The sequence below is a fragment of the Onychostruthus taczanowskii genome, unplaced genomic scaffold, assembly GCF_017590055.1.
Source record: "Onychostruthus taczanowskii isolate IOZ18803 unplaced genomic scaffold, ASM1759005v1 scaffold66, whole genome shotgun sequence".
NCBI lineage: Eukaryota > Metazoa > Chordata > Aves > Passeriformes > Passeridae > Onychostruthus > Onychostruthus taczanowskii.
Genome location: NW_024504344.1, coordinates 3168734 through 3189100, shown reverse-complemented (window position 1 = coordinate 3189100; position 20367 = coordinate 3168734). Strand labels below are relative to the sequence as shown.

Genomic DNA, 20367 nt, shown 5'->3' with positions numbered 1-20367 from the left:
CAGCTGGGTTGGCTCAAAGCACATCACAGGCTTTGGTTCAGCACCTTCCTGCAGCTGCCAGGGATGCTTCTCTCTAATCTCAGTTCACATCAGGAAGACGAGAAGAGGGGTAATTTCCTCATATCACACATAGTGGTGGCATTGTGGTGGCCTTGAGCTGGCGAGTTCCCAGCAAAGAGATTTTGTTCCCACAGAGACACAAGAAAATTGACCTGGGGGCAGCAACAACAGTTTTAGTTTACTAGAGATGTTCAGGCATTAGCACCGTGAGTACGGCTGGAGCCCTCTTCAGCGTTTACAGCACTTCATAAATTTCAGAAGGATTTAGGGCAAGGAGCCAGATGTTTGGGGAGAAATTCTGAACACTACAGACAAGTGGAAATATTTTTTTTTTGGTAGTGTATATTTTTTCCCATTAGTTGCAAGGCTATATTTAGAAGGGGGGTGGGGAGGGGGAAGAGAGGGAGAGAACGCAAGAGACAGATTAGGCATTTCTTCATATTCTGTAGTCACTCCAGTTGTTCTGCTTGTAGGAACAGATGTCTCTTTCCTGGGCTGATAGCACTCAGGGCCACAAGGAAATTTTCTTACCAGCAGCTCCTCTAACATAGAAGGGAGATCAGGCCAGAGGTAAGTCAGTCCTTCATGCAGGAATACACTGCAGGGACCATTGCAGGGAATGCTTTGGGATATTGGCCAGAGACAAAGAGGGGGGCCTGGGATGGGAGACAGTTGGGGGCCAGGAAGGATTTGCTGGATATTGGACTCCAAGTCCTGGCTCTTGCAACAGGGAGCCCTGGAAGAGGTGGGAGCAGAAAGGGTCCTGCACTGAGCATGTGGATGAGCAGCTTGGGAAGTCTCTGGCTCTGTCCATGCAGCAGGTGTGGAAATCCCTTGGGAAGTGCCTGACTGAAAAAGCCAGGCTGTGCCAGCAGCTAACAGGGACTGTAAGGAGCTTCTCCCTTGTGACTTTCTTGGGATTTGTGGCAGTGTAAGGATATTTGGTTGTTCTTCAAGGAGATGGAGGGTAATGGGAAGTGTGCAAAGTTGCAGGCTTTCCCTCCTTGAAAAGTACTGTGACAGCTCTTGTGGGGAGGGGGGTGATGTCATTTGTGCATGTGTAACCCCAGGTGTAATGAAATTTTGGTGAAATGCATTCAGGAAGGTTTTGGAATCCAGGAGAAGAGATGGTGCACTGCCTGGAATGGGGCCAGCTGCAAGTGGGGATGTTTTACCTTTTTGGCTATGCAGCAGGGTGCAAGCTCAGCTCTAGGAGAGGGGCTGTCTTCCCTCTCTGAACCCACTTGCTGGGTTAGTAGAAGGAGAAAGCAGATCCTTTCCAAGGTCCTTAGCAGACCCCTGCAGAAATGCTCCCTGATTTCTTTCACAGCAGCACGCTCACCAACATCACTGAGCTTTTCCAGGTTAACCTAGTGAATTCAAAATTTGCAGAACTCTGGACGCACTGTGGGGTCTGCACAGCACTGTCATATGTGCCTTGCTAAGGAAACCACAGAAACCAGCCACCCAAAGGGTTAAGGCATGGTTGTCCATCCTGGGATGCCTCAGAAACTCTCTGCTCCCTAACTGGGTCTCCCACCTCGCTGCATTCCCCAGGCCAAGACCACACATGACTCTGTGCCTCAGTTTCTCCCTGCAGCCAAAAGAGCAGCACAGCTTGGAATGAGTGCTGGGAGGCAGAGCTGGTACACCTGACCCCTCTGCATCACCCCTTCATCCCTACCTGCATTGGTGCCCTGTGCTCCCTGGGGTGTGAGCATTGTTTCACCAGTCCTGCATTCACCGGCTGTGCAGGAGCCCAGGTATTTCCCAGCAGTAGAACTCTGCTGTTGTTCTTCTTTTGCTGCCCTTCTCAGTTTATTTTCAAAAAGGACAGAGCAAGCAGGCAGCTGAAGACAGAAAGAGGAGAAAGTGCTCAAAGAGTGCTAAATTTTCAATTAAAAATTTCCTTCTTAAAACAAGCAGCAGTACACAGGCCAGTTATTGTTTTTGTGCTTGCCTGTGAAGTTCCTGCATGTGCCTATATGGTAATTTTCACTGCACAGTTCTCCTTGCACACAGCCACAATAGCTGTTATTCCAAACTGACATTTCCAGCACTTTGTCTCAGGCACCCTGGAAATGCTCGATGGATTACTGTAATCCCTATAAAATCAAATGCATTTCTCTTTTACTGTTACAACCTCCCAAGAAGACAGGCTCAAATCCATCTTTACTGGCTGGACCCCTAACAGCCCAAATCTTTATGTTTTGTTTAAGATGTAACTTTAAAAAAAAAAAAATGTTAATCATCTTGGAAAAAAATTCACTCAAAAAATATGTGGTTTTCCCTCATGTATAATGGTCCACAAGGGACAGAGAGGGATACACTCAGGAAGTCATGCTCTGATTTCTCTGAAAGTAACAGAGCTGGAAACACACAGCACCTACTGCAGAGATGTCATTCCATGCTCCCTTATGACAGATGGCACTTGGTACGAGCCCTGACAGGGTATGAGATACTGGTCTTTTAAATGCTAGCAGCATGATTGATAGAGCATTCACCAAGACACTCAGCATTTCTGTCACTCCAAGGCTAAGATCTGATAACACAGGAAAGAGGGACATGAAAGATACAGTGGAATTGATAAGGCATCGTAGACATCCAAATATTTTAGGAGGGACTTTTCTACCTAGCGTGGTATAAACAAGCAAAAGAGGCAAACCTCTTTATTATTACCTTTCTCATAGGTGACCAGTACTAGCAAGCCTCATCAGAGATGTGCTGGGGGACTTCTAGGTGCCCACCACTGCTGGGTGGATATTTGTAGGTCTGGAGAGGCAAAGTATGTACAATCCCATTTCTCTTTTTGCTTGCACATGCACATCTGGTCTCCTTCTTTCAAACATTGAGGTATTGCTATTGCAAATGGCCATAGAGGAGGTATAAACTCATAAGAAATATGCCAATATGTGAATTGCCTCCTTTGTGTATCTCTGGGGGCTTCATTTCAGTGTTTTCATGCATGCTCAGGACAAGGGCTGAGGGAGAACCATGCAGACCTTTCCAAGTTTTAAATAGATTGTCTCTGGGGTGTCCAGGACTGTGATCTGTCACCTGGTTTTAAGCAGCAGGTTCAAGCCTGGATGCAGAGAGTTGGCATTTGGTCCAAGCCAAGTGGCATCAATCCCATCGGGGTCACTTTGCTCCGTGGAGAAGAGGAATGCACTTTGGAGAGCTGTGCTCTCCCTCATCTAACTGGCAGTGATCCCTCATGGCCTAGGGTGACCTGCTGGACTAAATCATTGCTTGGGCACCCACAGACTATTTCTTGTCACAAAATGAGCTAGGGATGTGGCTCCCTCACCTTCAGAGGATGAGATTTTGGCCTTGGGCCCATGGAGAGCACAGGATCCACCCGTGTATATACACAGCATTGAGCTGGGTGTGGTGGGGGGAGCTCAGATCACAACACAGAGCAATATCCATTCCCCATCCACAGCAGGGCCTCGGAGATGGAGGAGCACACAGAGGCAAACTGGGCATCTCAGGCAGGAGGCAAACAGCATATCAACAACACCAGCCCAACAACCAGCACTGCATCAGCCTTCACACATCCTCACTCTGTGATTCCTTACAGGTTTTGAAGGATTACCCCTATGCCTGAGACTGGACATACAAGTTTTTCCCCTTGCCAGATGGGAAATCTGATTTTCATGGGCAACATTAGAGATTCAAAAGTCAGTTTGGGGGCATTAATCTCTCTTGGCCTTGAGAGGAAGCTGTATGAGGAGCAGGTGAGGTCACTTGGTCTGTTCATCACAGAAAAGATTGAGGGGAGGCCTCACTGAAGTTAAAACTTCTTTGTGAAAGGAGGGGCAGAGCACAGATCTCTTCCCTGTGGTGACCTGTGACAGGACCTGAGGTAATGGCCTGAAGTGGGGTCCAGGTAGGCTTAGATGGGATAATAGGAAAAGGTTCTTCACCCACAGGGGGGGGTTGGGCACTAGAACAGGCTTCCCAAGGAACTGGTCACAGCACCAAGCTTGACAGAGCTCAAGGAGCATTTGGACAACTCTCTTGGGCACATGCTGTGACTCTTGGGGATGGTCCTGTGCAGGGGCAGGAGTTCCCCTCCACCTCAGGATAGTCTGTGATTCTGTGATTCCAGACAAAAGCTGTAATTCAGCACATGACCATTCAAACCATCAGACAAAGTAGGACTTGCTGGCCATCACACTCTTATGACACATGGGCAAGCAGACCATGGCTGAATAGTGCCAACACCCAGCAATTAGCCATCATCTGTCCCAGTCAGGCTGGTTCTCCCATGGTTTGGCATAAATCTGAAATTATTTCTCTTCAGGAAAACAATGAGAAGCAAGCAATACTCTGTTTCACAGAAATCATCCAGCCCTGTTTGCTGTGTTTCAATGCCAAAGCAATTGTGAATTTGCAGGGAGTAAGACCTAAATGAAAGGATGTGTAGTGGACAGTGTTAACAAATGACTTGCAGGTTCGCATTAGAGGAAACAAGGATCACTCTCAGCGCCTGTTTGTGTGGTTGTCAGCCCCGATTTCCTCCGTCCTCCTAATGTTTTTCAATCTGCTGCCTAATTTCAACTAGAATTTGGCAGAAGGGAAAGATCACCTCAATTTTCAGGAAATTAGGCAGCAAAGAAAGGAGAAAGTCAAACAATTGTCGGAGCCAAGGGAAGAGCTGGAATGTGAGTGCTCATTAAGGCAGCCAAGTGTCCACATGGGAAAAAGTTATAATAAGCATCTCAAGCAGGGCAAAGCATTCCCCCAGCCCTGAAAGCCACTGTGAGACATGAGACTGCAAGAAATCAGGTGTCATTTAATCTGACACTCATAAAACTATGTGTTTTGTGTCTCCAAAGTCCCTTTTATGTCCATGGCATTGGAGGGGAAAGACTAATCCAGCTCTGCTCTGGATTTAGCAATTTCTAACTGCAAATCCCCAGAAGGTGGGTGTTTCACACACTTGATCCAGTCACCCTCAGACCTGGAGGTTTAAAGGACACCTCAGTGCTCAGGAATCAAGTGACAGCAGAGATCTGATACCCACAAAAATGGGATCTTACCTGCCCTGAGAATAGCCCTATTTCTGCTTCAGAGTAGAATCTGTCTCCCACAGAATTCTCTCTCTTCTCACACCCCAAGCTGGTGGCCAGATGGGCACCAGCTTTTTCCTTTCAGCAGTGGGATTCATTCCTTTTCTCTTCCTTTCTCTGTTCCCCATGTCAGCAAACCCACCCTCCCAAGGCTGAGCACGAGACACGTAGAGCAAGCTCTAGCATGTATAGGGCAAGGTCGACATGCACAAAAACACCATATTTGGCCAGTTTGATCCAGAGTTGAGTGAGAGCTTGCCAGAAGGAGAATCATACAATTTAAATTGAAAGAGAGTGAGTTTAACCCTTCATTTATAAATATGATGATAAATCACCCAGGGAACTTTAAACACAGGAAGGCTGAAAAGCTAAACACACACTGCTGCCACCCCAGGCAGCAGAATAACACCAGCAGGCAGGACAGGGTGAGGGGAACAGGGAGGATGATAGAGGAGCCAGGTTGCCATATCAGATGTTCCAGTTCAGGACAGGGAGATGAGAAAAGCTGAAGCTGTTTATACTAAATCACACTTGTGCTTGTTAACGTCCTTTTCAACTTTCCGATCCTAGTGTGTGGCTCTGGTGTTCTCTGGGTCTGCACACAGAGATCCTTTCTGCACACCAATAAATAATCCTTTTGGCATGCAGTTAGGACAAAACTCAGTTGTCTGACCTGCCTTTTCTTTTGTATCTTATTACTTGAGTTGCTGAGCCAGATCCAAAAGTCCCCTGGGCTAAGGAATTGAACCCCATTAATTTCAGCAAGGTCAGGGTGAGGCTTAAGGCTGTCACCAGGCACAAGGCTGGGTGAAGTGGAATATGGGATGGCCAAGGATCTCCTCCTAGAGCAGACACAGCACTGAGCTGTAAGTTAACAAGCGTGATGCCAATCACTGAGTGAGTGAGGGAAGAGGCTGCAGGACCTGTTTTCAGCACAGTGACCATCTGTTTCCTATTTGGCCCAAGAATGATGGAACTGGTTGTGTCACACAACAGTGAGAAAGTATTTCAGAGCAAGTCCCCCTCTCCCAGTGCTGAGCAGGGACCTCTATCAGAATGAGGGAAAGCAGGTCAACCTCCATTCTCTGTCCCTCCCTTCATCCCATTTCTACCCAGATTCCTGCTGTACTTTTAAGGAAATGCTACCCAGTTTCCCAGCCAGACAGACAAAATCCAGCCTGAGAGGTATAATATAACAGCACAGGCCAACTGGCACGGTCAGACAGCACTCAAAAGGGTGCATGTTTACCCATCTTGGGCTTTGCAGACTGCCAGCTCCAAGAAATAGGGATTGCATGGAAATCTAGGGAGCTGAGAGCTCAGGAAGGTATGAAGTAGACTAAGCTCCAAGGCCTTTGAGGATTTTAGGAAGGGGGTTAATCCAAAGTCTATTTACTCTATAAGTAAAGGTGGTTCTTGCAGCTCTGCATGAGCTCATGCCATAGCAATGAGTAATAAATAGTGCATAACAGCAAAATAAAGGTTTGCAGAGGCTGCAAAGCTTCTCATTAATTTAGCCATGCTCCTCACTGACTTCCATATACCGCCACGTCATGGTGATGAGTAGCTGAAATGACTCACTTTAATACCTGCATGAGTATGTCTGATGATAAAGAAAGAGACCTGGTTGAGATAGTATTTGGACTCGGAGAGGGGAAGAATTCAAAATCTTTGGAAATGTTTAGCTTTGCTCAGGCACAAGGTCAGGCTGCCTTTCTGTGCTGCAAAATGGGGCAATGTACCTTTCTCACAGGCTTGGAGTCCCACAATGGAAAAATCCTTAGAAACTGTAAACTGGGGGTTTGGTCCAGCTCCATCTCATTAAAAACATTTAGAGGAGTTCTGTTGCTTGCTAGTCCAGTTCTCCATCCTCTCTGCTTGTGAGCCATGAGATGAGAGCACTCCCACAAAGAAAGGAAGAGGCCATTCACCCAAACATCCATCAGTAACAATTTGATTAGAGGAAGATTTTTCCCACCACAGCCCAAGAGGCAGCTTTTCCACAGACTGTCAGGGAGGAAATCTTCAGGATTAATTAAATTTGCTGGGACTTCTTTCATGTAATTGTTTGGATTTTGAGTTCAGAAAGGGCAGAAATGGACTGGGAAAGCTTTAATGTAGCACTTCTTTATATATTCAATTTGGCAAACACAATGTTACCTGTTGTTTTTCAGCAGTTTACAATATCTGGAGTTTATTTCCTTGCACATGGGGCTCAGTGGAAAAGGTGGCTATGTAAGCCAGGACATTGTATATGCTGATTATTTTAATTTTCAATTTGTCTGTAACACGTCCAACATCCCTCAAAGGCACTGTGAAGATGAGGAACATTTGAATGTATTTGGAATTGCTGATTTCATTGAGACAAGAAAGGCAAAATAAGATGAATATCTTATTCAGGTGTTTGTGATAAGGGATCTCAGACTGAACAAAAAACTCCCAGAGGAGGCAAGCTACTAAGAAGAGGCAAAATCAGAGCAAACACCAGTGCCATTGAATTACAATGAGAAGACAAATGCATGTGCAATTTTATAGAGTTTACTGCAAGCTCAGGGATGGGATGGGTGATTTTGTGTTCTCCCCTTGCTCAGGTATGTGTTTGAATACAGGTATACAAGCTCACACTGCACTCCAGGGACATCAGTCTTTCTTTATTCCTTGGCTTCCACAGTGCTCCTCTTGATAGAATCTGCAAAGAGAAAGCTGGGAGCAGATCCAGGCATCTGCTCATTTCAGTTTGTTTTCATAATTAAAGAGTGAAACAAACAAACAGAGAAGATGGTGAGAATTTCAGAAAATCAGAAGAAAATGGGCCAAGGTTGTTCATCATCCCCATACATCTTTCTCAGGTGCCAGACTTTGCAACGCCACTACCTTCAGCCTATTTTGGGGGCAGTTTTTCCTGTTTTTCTCTGACAGTGTGCTTGGCACAAAATGTGAAGAGACAAGACTCTCCCTCAGGAGTCTGCAGGCTCAGTCAGACCCAAACAAAACATCATGAACATGTGTGCTACTTTGGCTGCCACCAGAGCTCAGTGCAGAGTGAGGTAATCTGGTCATTCCCAAAACAGATGATGTTCCAATGTCTGGTTTCTGCTGGAGATGGCCTAGAGGGAAAAGGTGACAGAAACTAGCATAGTTCTTCTCTGCCCAGTAGCTCTTTGGGGCATTACATGTGGCCTGACCCCAGGCTTCAGGATTGCAGTCCTGCAGTGTATTCTGGCACTAGGCTGGATCTCAGGAGGGCTTTATGTTTGAGCATCAGCCATTCCAATGGACAATTCAACTCCTTGGGCTTCAGTATCTACCTAAATAACAGAAATTGACATTTGATTAAAAATATCCTTCTGAGCTCAAGGACATTAAAAAACAGCTTTTTCCTTCAAACCAGTTCCACAGACTGAGGCAGGAAGAAACTAGAGCAAACCCAAGATTCCAGGCTAACAAACCCAATATCCATCATGACGGCAAAGTCACTTCTCCAAGAATTTTCACAACTGGTCTTCTAAATTCTCAGTCCTAATCTCTGCTTTTTCTCACAAATGTTCTGCTTCACTCTCACCTGGCTTGAATGAGCCAAGCAGAGTAATCACAACTAGGCTGTAGCATCCCATGAGGACTATTGATCTTGAATGTTAACTATTGGCCAAACACTGGTGAGACACATTAGGAGAATTGAATGCAGGAAATTCAGAGAGACATGGTGGGCAGGCAGAAGAAGGCTTTGACACTCATGAGGCAGGCTCAGAGCTGCTGTGGTGTTCTCTAGACTCAGTTAGTACTGTCCCTGCAGAACATTTTCTTTTCACCAGCAGGGAATCTCCTCAGGACCTACTTTTCACTTTTGTCCTAAGTAGCTCCCTCCTCTATTTTGTACACAGCCACCAACAGCTTGAAGCACCTCACAGGTGATACAGCACCTTTGGTCCATCCTCCTGATCCCCATAAGCAGCAAAAAATTTTAGAGGAGAGGGAAAAAAATCTGCCAGAGGATGGGCTATGCTTGGGGGACTGGACATCCAGACTCCCTCAGCAATTCCAGACTTCCAAACTGAGATAGCCAGCCCAGGCACACTGCAGTTCTGTGAGCACTGGGAGATGTGTTTTCAGCTCCTTGTCTCCCAGTCCTTCTGCATTTGGCTCATTAGCAGGGATTTCAAAACCTCATAAATCAACTATTTCAGCATCATTCTCTGCTGATCCAAGCTGATTTTTTTAACCTCAAAGCCCTGCCCAGCCACTTTGAGATATTCCAGACATTTTTCAACCATTTATTTTTATTGAAACCAGCCAAGTCTCTGTATATATTGGGTCTTTTTTTTTTAATCTTTAATATACAAATCAGTTTAAAATAATGTATAAGTCAGGAATGATTTGCAAATTAAACTGTCAAACCCTGGCAGGACTAGTGGCTTACACCCTTAGCTTGAAATCTTCTGGCAGCTGTTGCTGTGAACACAGATCTGTAGAAGATGCCACACAACCTGCTTCCGCTTTCTCAGAAAATTCAGCCTTTCTTTGATTTCAGGGAAATCTTACAGCTCCTGAAAACACTGCTGCATGTAACTCTCTAATGGGATCACCTACCCAAAGCAAGGGATATGACACACTTGTATCATACTTGTGCATACATGCATCTGGAACTACTGGAAGACACTAATTATAAGCCCAGGTATTTTCCTGGCAATTATTGGTAATCCCATATTGGTAGATGGGGATCAACTACTCAGGATGTGCAAACATACTGGTTAAAAAGTTTTTAAGTGACAAGATTTTGAGCCCTAAGGAATGCTGATATATTTATCACTATACATCTGTTCCTTTTCTTCCAGATTGTTGGAAGTCAATCACCATGCCCACCTCCTCCACCCAACTGCCAGCCCTTGACTCTATCAACTCCACCGAGCCACCTGACTCCAACATCAACTTGTTCTCCAAGTTCATCCATTCAGACAAACAACTGTTCACAGATTTTTATAGCCTGTGGATTGTCCTGATGGTAGTCAATGCCATCATTTTCCTGGTGGGTGTTGTCCTGAACAGCTTGGCACTGTATGTCTTCTGCTTCCGCACCAAGACAAAAACCACCTCTGTTATTTACACCATCAACTTGATTGTAACTGATCTCCTGGTGGGCTTTTCCTTGCCTGTCCGGATCATCATGTTCTACAGCACAGGGGACTGCAAGAATTGTTCCTTGGTTCACATCTTCGGCTACTTTGTCAACATGTACTGCAGCATCCTCTTCTTGACATGCATCTGCGTTGACCGCTACCTGGCAATAGTGCAGGTGGAAGCCTCACGTAAATGGAGGAACCCCACCTGTGCCAAGGGGATCTGCATCTTCATTTGGATCTTTGCCACTGTGGTGACTTTCTCCATCCTGACCATGGCGATACGGTTTGCCGAGTGCTGCCTCTCCAAGATCCTGGTCCTGATGGTCTGCGAGTACTTCTTCCCCCTCATCATAATCATCTTCTTCACCACCAGGATTATGTGTGCCCTGTCCAAGCCCAGCCTCATGCACCAGAGTCGGGAGAGGAGAATGAGGGCTGTGCAGCTCCTTATCACCGTCCTCATCATCTTCATGATCTGCTTCACTCCTTTCCATGTGCTACAGGTCACAATCTCCATCAACCCAGACATGCCCCACAACGTCAGCCTCCTCGTCTACCATGTGACAGTGACTCTGAGTAGCCTCAATAGCTGCATGGACCCCATTGTCTATTGCTTTGTCACCAATAACTTCCAGTCAACCATGAAAAACATCTTCAGGAAAACCGAGCCAGAGCAAACTAATGCAGACATTGTGGGTATGAACAAGAACTCCAAGGGCTCCAACACAATCATCGCCTTCTCAAACACAATAGGAAGCCCTCTGAGTTTGCCATCACCAAGCAGTGTTCAGATATAACCCACATCTGATGGGACACATTGCAGTAAGCCAGTGCCATGATGCTGGAATATTGATAAGATGCACAACACTATAGTTTTTGAACTCTTTGTGTTTTAGGCTGAGGTTCAGACTGACAATGGTGGAATTTATTCCTCAAGAACATTGTGGTCTGTTTGGAAATAGAACCTACAATGCTGTTAGTACCATACAAAAGAGAGTCCATTAATTACTGTTCCCAGCAGGGAAGTTTTCTTTGTATTTTAATACAGACATTTTGCTAGCAACAAACTCTTTACTGTGGTCTTCTTTGCATGTTTGTCATCATAATGCAACACTTCTAGGATGACGTAGAAAGCAGGATAGCTCTGGTTTGTAATGAAAGATTTTGTGCCTATATGCTTAAGAATAAAGGACAAGAAGGAAGTTTCCAGAGCTATCCACTGCAAAGATTTTAGATGCCAATGGAATAGGAAAGAAAATATTCCAGCCCACATGTCACTAGTGACTACTCATTTGTTCCTGAAAAAGTCTGAACCTTCTCAGGGAAGAGATGAAGTCCAGCAGTGAAGTCTCCTCTTGGCTCTAAGAAAAAATATGTGTCATTGTATATATTTTCATACACATTGTCTATGTTGGGGAGAGATTAAGGATATATTCCACCTGTGTTTGGATCACTAAATCCCCTGAACTGCAGATGAGTATACAAAAATCTTTGAAAATGAACATGAGTCCCAGCAAACTCGGCCGTTCTGATCTGTCTCCCTGAGGAACAGCCAAGAGGAAAACCAGAACCAGATTATGATGCTATACTACTCTGGTTTGGTTTTTCTTCCTGGCATGTTGTAACATCAGGGCTTGCTGTCCTAATTCCCCCATCACTCCATCCACTCAGTCATCCAAAAGCCAGTACTTCCAAGCACAGAAAATGAATGCATCTCAGGCATCTAGGTTGAAATCATTCACCCCAGGACAAACTCACTAGGATGTTTTAAAGAGCCATGTTTAAAGTCTCTTAAAGGCCTAAAGAGGCTAAGGATGCTGCAAAATTCTATCCCCAATGGTGGGGGAATGTTTTAGATGACATTATATCAATTAAACAATGTAAACGCAAAAAGAAGAAATTATCCTAGGAAAATTGCAAAACCTGTGGCATGAACAGCAATAACTGTTGTTGTTGCTCCACATTTCACACACACATCTATGGCCACTCCATCTGGAAGGCTACTATGAATTCATCAAATCTAGTGATCTGCTCTTCCTAGCACTCACTGGTGTCACCTGTCAGAAGAGCAGGCACTGGTCCAAGCTAGAGCATCCTGGAGTACTTGGTTTCCCTGAGATCTGACTGTGGTACAGCCATCTCCATTCCACAGGAACACAACATATATGCAACACATACATGTTTCACCTATCCTATTTCCCTGACCAACCCAGTGAGTATAAAATTTGAACCATCAATATCACTGCAATACGGGAAAGTGGGTGTTCCAGTACCTGTTCCAGTGGAGTCTGTAATTTGCCAGTAACTCCCATTGCCAGGCATGTGAGCTCTTTCCCAAGCAATGCAGCTGAGTCAGTGCCCTTCTGCTGGGACCTCTATTCCTTTGAAGAGGATTTTCCCTCCAGAGGTGGTGATGAGAGCCACCAACACAATGGCACTATCCCATGGGAGGTAAGACTGTTGTCCTGGTCATGGTTTCACTTCCCAGGGCCCCATTGTACCATGGCTTCCTTCTGCCTCATCTATTTCCTTATTCCTGTAAATCACTGATACAGGCAACTCACAGCCAACATCTGTCAAATGATGCATCAGCACACATGGATCAAGCTCTGACTTCTCAGCCAGGCTGGCCACTTCACATTTCTGACACCATTTTCCGACAGTCCCTCTCTTGGAGAAAGCAATTTTTTGCCTCAGAGGTCTGCACTTCCCTGCAAATTTCCGAAAACTCAAGCCCACCACCCCAGCACACATGCTCAGATCTTTCCATGCCTCACAAGCTGCTTGTAATGAAAAAGTGTGTCATATATACAGAGCTGTTAACAGCACTGTTTTGCCAAAGCTACTCAGAGAAACAGTAGAAAATGTGCAGGCCCTGTGCATAGCTTATTTTAGCTTCTTTGTTCCAACAACCCACAGATTCACACCTCCCGTTCTCTTGCTATCAACAGTATTTTTGCCATATACAGAAATGTCTTAACATCTTTATCAGTTCAGTTGTTCATTTGAGGTCAGTATAAAATCTCTAAGATGGTTTGCTTAGATTTTTTTTAAGTTCCTAAACAATGGCTAAGTCAAAGCTCTGTCTGTCTGCTGTAAACTTCACTTGTGGTAGTCTGAATTGTCCTTACTGTCAGTGTATTATTCACTCCCCATAAAAGCCTCCTGAGACTGGATAATTCTCTTTATTTTTAATGCCTATTGCCTTATCCAGAGCTTTCAGTCGTTCTTCTTCATTTTATATCAGCTCCAAAACAGGGTCTGCTCCCTTATCAAAGACACAGTCTTTGAAAATTGGAAAGATAATTTTTTTCACAAACTAACCAACTTTTCTGTGACTTTTTGACCTTTCTATTTAATCCATACTTTTTAACATCTCACTTTTCCTCAGGGTACAGTACTTGCTAAACTTCTGTCCTATTTAAAATCACTCATTTGTGCTCAGGGCACAAAGTTGAAAACCAGAACCAAAAACTCAGCTATCATCAGAAATATTTCCCCAAACAGCACAGTTATGGGGAGCATCTTCCACCTGCCAGCTTCCATTGCTGCTGAAGCATCCCTCATTTTTCTGTGTTTCTGGAGACTGGGGCAAGGTCTCTCACCCCCTGATCTGCACCGTCCCTCTGCTCAGAGTATCTCCTTGGGTTGCCTCTTGTTAATCACCAACAGGGATTGGAATTGTCCTGTTCCTACTCCAACCTGCCCTTTCTCTAATAAGAACAGCCACAGGTGACAAAATAGGGATGCTTCCAAGGACAGTGTGAGAGATTCCATGCATCACTGAATACAGGCAGAGATTGCCAAGGTAAAGCACACACACAAGTCAGCTTTTGCAGGGCAGTCCTTTATGCAGAGTATTTAAAGATTTAGATGCCAAATTCCCGATGATTTCAAATTAAATCCAATACTTAGCAGTCTTTGAGGATCTGGATCATTCCCTAGAGGCTGAAGTAGTAATCAGGATGGATGGGCATTGCATGTCATACTACCACCACTGAATCTGTGGTAGACAGAATGTTTTCCCTAAAGAGCTTAACAGCAATAAAGAGCTCTGTAAAAAGCCCCGACCTTTCAGGGAATTACAGCACTCATTCCTCTTTGATGTGCTGTGCCTCTCTTGTGCATCTAAAATCCTATAAAGTGAATTAGAAATATCCTCTTCTACCAGCTGCCCAGAGGCCAGCAAAGAAAGATAGTGAAAAATCTCTCATGTATTTCTTGGGAATCTCAGTCATTCCTGGGACACAAAATCTCTTGCCATGAGCCTGAGTCACAACACACAGATGTCTGCAGTCTGTTGACATGCTAGGGGAAGGGTATCCAGAAATGACTGAGTATCTTTCTCTCCCTGCTGTGTCTCACCTGCATGGTATCCAGCACAGTCCACGATTCAAAGCACTTCTGTCTTTGCAAGGTTTTTCCTTTTAAAGCCCAGAAATCTGTAGCAAGGCAAAGCTGTACAATAGCCAACCCTCGGTCATACTGCAAATATATCGGGGCCCAGCAAAGCTGAATATCTCAAATTCTGCACCAGAAAATGAGCCCCTGATGCCACATATGAGGTTATCTGCCAGCCTAGCTTCCTCCTGGGCTCTGAGCAAACTCTGCCCTCCCTCCACAGCCTCTTGGTAACTGCCAAGAGGAAACAACACAGCCACGTGCAAGGGCAATTTCTTCCTTCCTCGTCCCTCTGGGGTTTGGTCTCTCTGAGATGTGTGCACAAGACTCTCATTAGTCAGGGTAATCAACATTACTAAGCATTGCTAGCAGGTGTGGGCTCTGTGGGCAAAAAGGCTGAGGAAAATAGAATTGCCATGTTAGGAATATGAGCACAGGTCACTCTACTCTTCTGTACCTGTCTTCCAGGTGTAAGGGCAGGAGTGGCTCTGGGCAAGGATTTGGGAGAAGACAGGTCTGATCTCCACAGCTATTCTGGGACAGAAGAAAATGAGGAAGACATTGCAGAGGAACCCAAGCCACAAAGTAATAAAGGAGGAAGGAAAGGAGAGGGACCCAGCAGGTTCAACAAGTTGAGTTCCGTGAAGGGCAGGGCTACTAAGAACAAGGATGAGGAAAGTAGGACAGGGGAAAACAGACAGGGAATGCAGAGACATGATACCCTACAAAGGATGACATAGGAAAACAAATGTGAGCTGGCTTGCTTTTCCCCTTCTGGACACAATTAGTCCAAAAACAGGAGCTCTGGGGAGGGTGCCAGTGCTTGGATCAGAGCTGGAAGACTCCCATTTTAGGAAGAAAAAGCTTTTAAAACAGGGCACTTTATCGCCTTCCCATGGTGAGGCCCAGGAAAAGGGACAAGTGTGATCTCCCCACATTCATCTGAGATTTTGTGGTCTTGCAGTAGAAAACAGGAAGGCCTCCAGTGTGCTGAGAAAGAGGAAAAGGGTCTTTCCTATACCCTTGGGAAAAGGGTGCTGGGGATGCAGGAGGGGATCTGGTGTGGTGTGGATGCTCACAGACTAGTATCAGCATCCATTGTAAATGCTGGCTACGTGATGAGCAGGATTGTCATGGGAAGTTCTGAGTGAGGCTTATGATAGGTGGTGCCACCTGAAATGTCACATCTCAGAACATGCCCCATACTCTGCAAGGCATCCCAGGCAGGACAGACTGGGATTGCAGCATGTCTCCTAACACAAGAAATAATCAATCACTTCCTGTAGTATTTCAGTGCTTTGTGGTGGGCCCTGTTCAGCTATCGGAGCTTAATGGGGATGTCACGGAGAATATCCACTGCAACCATAGAATCGCAGGATCATTCGGTTGGAAAGGATGTATAAGATCATCAAGTCCAACCCTTTCCCCAGCTATGTCAAGGCCACCACTACGTCCCTAAGTGTCACACCTACATACCTCTCAAATACCTCATGGGATGATGACTCACACACTTCCAATCTTTCTGATTCCTTTTTCTTCAAATGTGTCAAAAAGCACCCAAACTTCCCTGGCAGAGATGTGAGTTTCTCTAAGTTCTGCTAAGCAGCCAATGCTGGTAGGATATCAAGATCTTAGCATGATTCTTGTTAATAGTGTCAGAGATCAGATTAATTTAGGTATGGAAGTATGGATCTCAGTTCTAACACAAAGGATTTTGCTTTCCCTTCATGGCTGTATGCACAGCTAACAGCCCAGCTCAGCACTGAGGTTCTTCTTTCCAGCTGCTATGCAACAAGAAAGAGCCTGTCAGATGAAAAAAAAAAAAAAAAAAAAAAAAAAAAGCTGAGTTTACATGCAGGAGAAAGTCCTTGTTTACCTCACAGCAATCTCAGGGAAAGTTCACAGAGAGGAGCTTCTGCCATCCCAATCAGAAGGTAATGGAATCATAAAATACCCTGAATTGGAAGTGACCCACAAGGATCATTGAACCCAATTCCTGGCTCTGCACAGGACCATCCCCAAGAGTCACACACCATATGCCGAGAACTCTGATCCAAACATATCTCCACCAAGCATATCACCTGGGATCTTCTCAGTAGGAAAAGCCAAAGAGCAAGGACTAGTCTGAACTCTAGTCCCAAAAGAAGCATTCTTGGGGATGTCTTGAAGGCTTTGCAGGAGACCCCTTGGCTTCTCTTTGATCCCTTAGCAGACCTTAGTAAGTAATTCCTGACATGATCTTAAAGTAACCAAACAAATTTCCCTCTATGGGGTTCAAGTACCCAGGAGCAAAATAGGGGTGATGGTTTTGTTTACAGTGGTTTGACTTCCATCTCCTCCAAAAGAGGACTCTAAAACAGGCCTAGAAGTGCTTGTTTGTCTCTACAGATGGAGAAAAATGGAAATTGCTGCAGATCAGTTAAACAGATTCCCCCAAGAGACTTGCCTAGGGGAAGTCCACATGGGAGTAGGGCATGGCATGAAAGCCTTGGGCCAGAGCCCAGCTGTTGGCTCATCCGTCCTTTGATCCCACAGTCAGCATCTCTCCAGAGAAGGATCCTTATAAATTCATTCCTGAAGTTCATTAGGCAGGAGCTTAGACCAAAGCCCAGTATCCAACCCCTTGATGTTTTGGATAGCTTGGAGACTGCCCAAATCCTGTCTTCCCAGGGAAGGCCTCTCTTGATTGATTGTATTTAGAGCTGGAAATGCCACCCTGCCCACATTGCTTGGAAAACACGGTGCGCTCAAGACGCCGGTTCAGACGGACTCCTCTGCACAGCTGCCCATTTGCAGAGCATGTGGTGGGAATCTGTTGATAGGTTCTTGACAAAAGTTATGGCTTGTTTATCTGGTAGCTTTACTTTGTGCCTCCTGCCCAACCCGGAAACCCTTCCTCTTCTAACCTCTTGGCCTGCTATTATACACAGAATCGTCTACACGATAATTTTGGTAACCATGATTCATTTTACGACAAACACTGCATAAAGCAAGCAGATTTGTATTGTCATAATTAAAGCAAATGATTGGATGTTTTATCTATACAATCCTAACAGTTCTGCCACTGCTAGTATTGTACCTGACCTGCAGAGGTTTCAGTAAATCACTGTAGGGTATATTAACCCATGGAATATTAAAACAGGCACGACCCTGCTGTTTGTCAAGGCTGGAAGGACTTGGAAGTCAGCAGGACTTCTTTCTAAGGTTAATGATTGCCTAATGGAGGTGAGAAAGCCTCTCCTAGCCACCCCAGCATCAATCCATTTAAACTGGAGCCCCTTTTTCAGAAAGCCTCCAATTCTGCTCTAATTTCTCTGGGGTTTAGAGAAAATACATCTCCTTCTTTGTTTTTGCAGTATTACATTCCAAAGACACAGATATTTGCTCTTTGTCTAACAGATAACTACACCCTGAGATGCCAGACCTTTTTTCCCCAGCAAAGGTATTTGTAAACAACCCTCTATTCTTGCATTCCAAAAAAATTAAATTACTCTGTCTCTTCCTATGAGGCATGTTTTCAGGGTCAGTCTTTCTGGTGGTTATTTGCTCAGCTTCTTCAGATGTTTCAGCTGCCTTTTCCAGGTTGAGGCATGAGAGAAAGATGGGAATGAGGAACAGAGGGGAGTTAATCCACCAGTTGATTTAAAATAGGTTAAACCCCTTCTTTACACTGGGGAAGAAGAGGGGTGATACAAATGGACTGTGGAACACAGTTGGTGTTCCAGGACACAGAAGCACGGTGCTTCCATACCCACCACCCAGAGCTCCAGATCTGCCAGCATCAAAGACCACCCTTAACATTTTTTGTTTCCTTTCAGCCACCACACTATCTGTCCAGACCTGCCCAGCAAAGCCCACATACTCTGTACTTGGCAGCCGCATGTGAAGCCCTCCCAAGCCCAGACGGATTGGAGGAGTGGGTGGGAGGGTGTTCTCTGTTTTCTCTACAGCTGCCATGTCTAATACCAACAGCAGCAGCTGCCAGTGCAAGGGATGTGGATGTACCATTTGTAACTTAACTTTCATGAACAATAGCACAGCTGTTTGTGCTGCAAGATGCTGGGAGGCAAGAAAAATCAATTGGTTCTGCCATGAGCATCCTGGAGGGTTATTTGTCAGCAATGCTGAGCACAGCAGCAGCAGCAGAATCAAGGAAGGGATGTACAGAGGAGGGCAGGACACCTGCAGAGAACATATCTGTGGAGGTAAGGGTGGCAAATATGGAGTGGGTGTTTGCAGTAGTACCTGTGTGATGGACAAACAGGGCAAGGAGCTGGCAGAGGCAGCTGCAGGCAGGGAAGTCCTCTCCTCTGTGGCAGGCAGCAGGAGCCTGTGGGTTGTTTAATATGCCCTCAAATCCTTGCTTTGTGATACAGATAAGACATCACCCAGATCCCAACCCAGCACTCACTAGCAGCCATGGAGGATTTCAGAGGAGTGTCTGGTGTCTGTTCTGGCCTGTTCCTGGAAGCCCTTCTCATTTGCAGTTCCAGTGGCATTGTGCAGTCGGGGACTTTGCAGCATATCCTGCCCAAGGACCCCAGCACATGGCTGAACACCTGCAAATGGAAACATCAAAAAATCAGGTGGAAAAATGCACCATAAATCCAAAAGGGATAAGTTTGTGCAACAATGTGCTTGTACGTGCATGTGGTGAGAGAAAGAAATTCTTCAATGTGACTGGGGACAGGATTCACAGATATGAATGAACTCACCATGAAGGCACAAACCCTGAAGAGACCAGAGAGATGAGAGGCAGGACACAGGTATAGTCAGGAGGTGTTGGGTGAAAGCAAGAAGGAAATTAAGGCATAGTCTCTGCTTTCAGGTTCTAGTGAAACATGTCAGGAGTTTATCTACACCACATCAGAGGGTGTCCCTAAGGGGTTTGGGGAGTTTGCCCCTTGCCAGGAGTGTTTGTGGTGGAGAGCAGACAGCATCATGGGCACCAGCAGACGACATGAGCAGATCAAAACCACAAGGTAACTTTTGTGGGGGAGGAAGTTTTTTATGCAGCCTCAGTGGGGAAGGAGAGCCCTTCATTCTCCCTCCAATTCCCCTCAAGGACAAAATTTCTTTCCTCTGCATGGCAAGGTACAATTTTTTTCCCTGCCATCAGCAAAAATCTTTCACAGACTAAATATGTTCTAACAGCTCTTCAGGGGATCCTCTTTGTCTGGCTCGCAGTGCATAAAATCACAGGAAACAGCCTGCCTTAGGGTTTTCCTCAGCAACTGGAGAAAAGATAAAGCTGCTGGGATACAGGTGTAAATATCCTATCGGTTCTTTTTAGACTTGGGCTTCATGCTGTGAGGTCTCATCCCTTTTGTCTGCAGCAGGACCAGAGGATGCTCAGCACCAGGCAGAATTTGTGTTACAACTGTCTTGGGTATTGTACCAGAAGAGATATTCCACTTGGCCCAGATCCTTTCATCTTTCAGTGTTTTCACAGCCCTTCCCATATGGAACCTATAGAATATATTGATTTTGTTTAACATGTATAGTTAATTTTTCCTGAACAAGATTTTGACCTAGTTTCACTTTTTAAAACCTCATACACCTGTGTGGGGAGGGGCACAGGCCTATGGCAGGCACACAGAGGGATAAAGGGCTCCAGGTGGGCAGGCAAATCATGGTCAAGTGCTTGATTAATTTTTGAACTTCACTTCCAGTGCTCCCAGTCTCCAATTCCTCACAAGTTCTGCTCTTATACC

At 45.4% G+C, this 20367-nt stretch overlaps 1 protein-coding gene across 1 annotated transcript; it reads left to right on the top strand.

Annotated features, from left to right (window-relative positions):
- Nucleotides 1-515: 515 nt before the first annotated feature.
- GPR20 (G protein-coupled receptor 20) lies at nt 516-11076 on the top strand. The gene is made up of 2 exons (XM_041420810.1): nt 516-630; nt 9968-11076. The coding sequence occupies exon 2, from the start codon at nt 9988-9990 to the stop codon at nt 11047-11049; it is 1062 nt and encodes a 353-aa protein (XP_041276744.1). The 5' UTR covers nt 516-630; nt 9968-9987; the 3' UTR covers nt 11050-11076.
- Nucleotides 11077-20367: the final 9291 nt, after the last annotated feature.

Bases quoted from the DNA above. Each gene is read 5' to 3' on its own strand.
- GPR20 (XM_041420810.1), top strand. From the start codon at position 9,988: ATGCCCACCTCCTCCACCCAACTGCCAGCCCTTGACTCTATCAACTCC.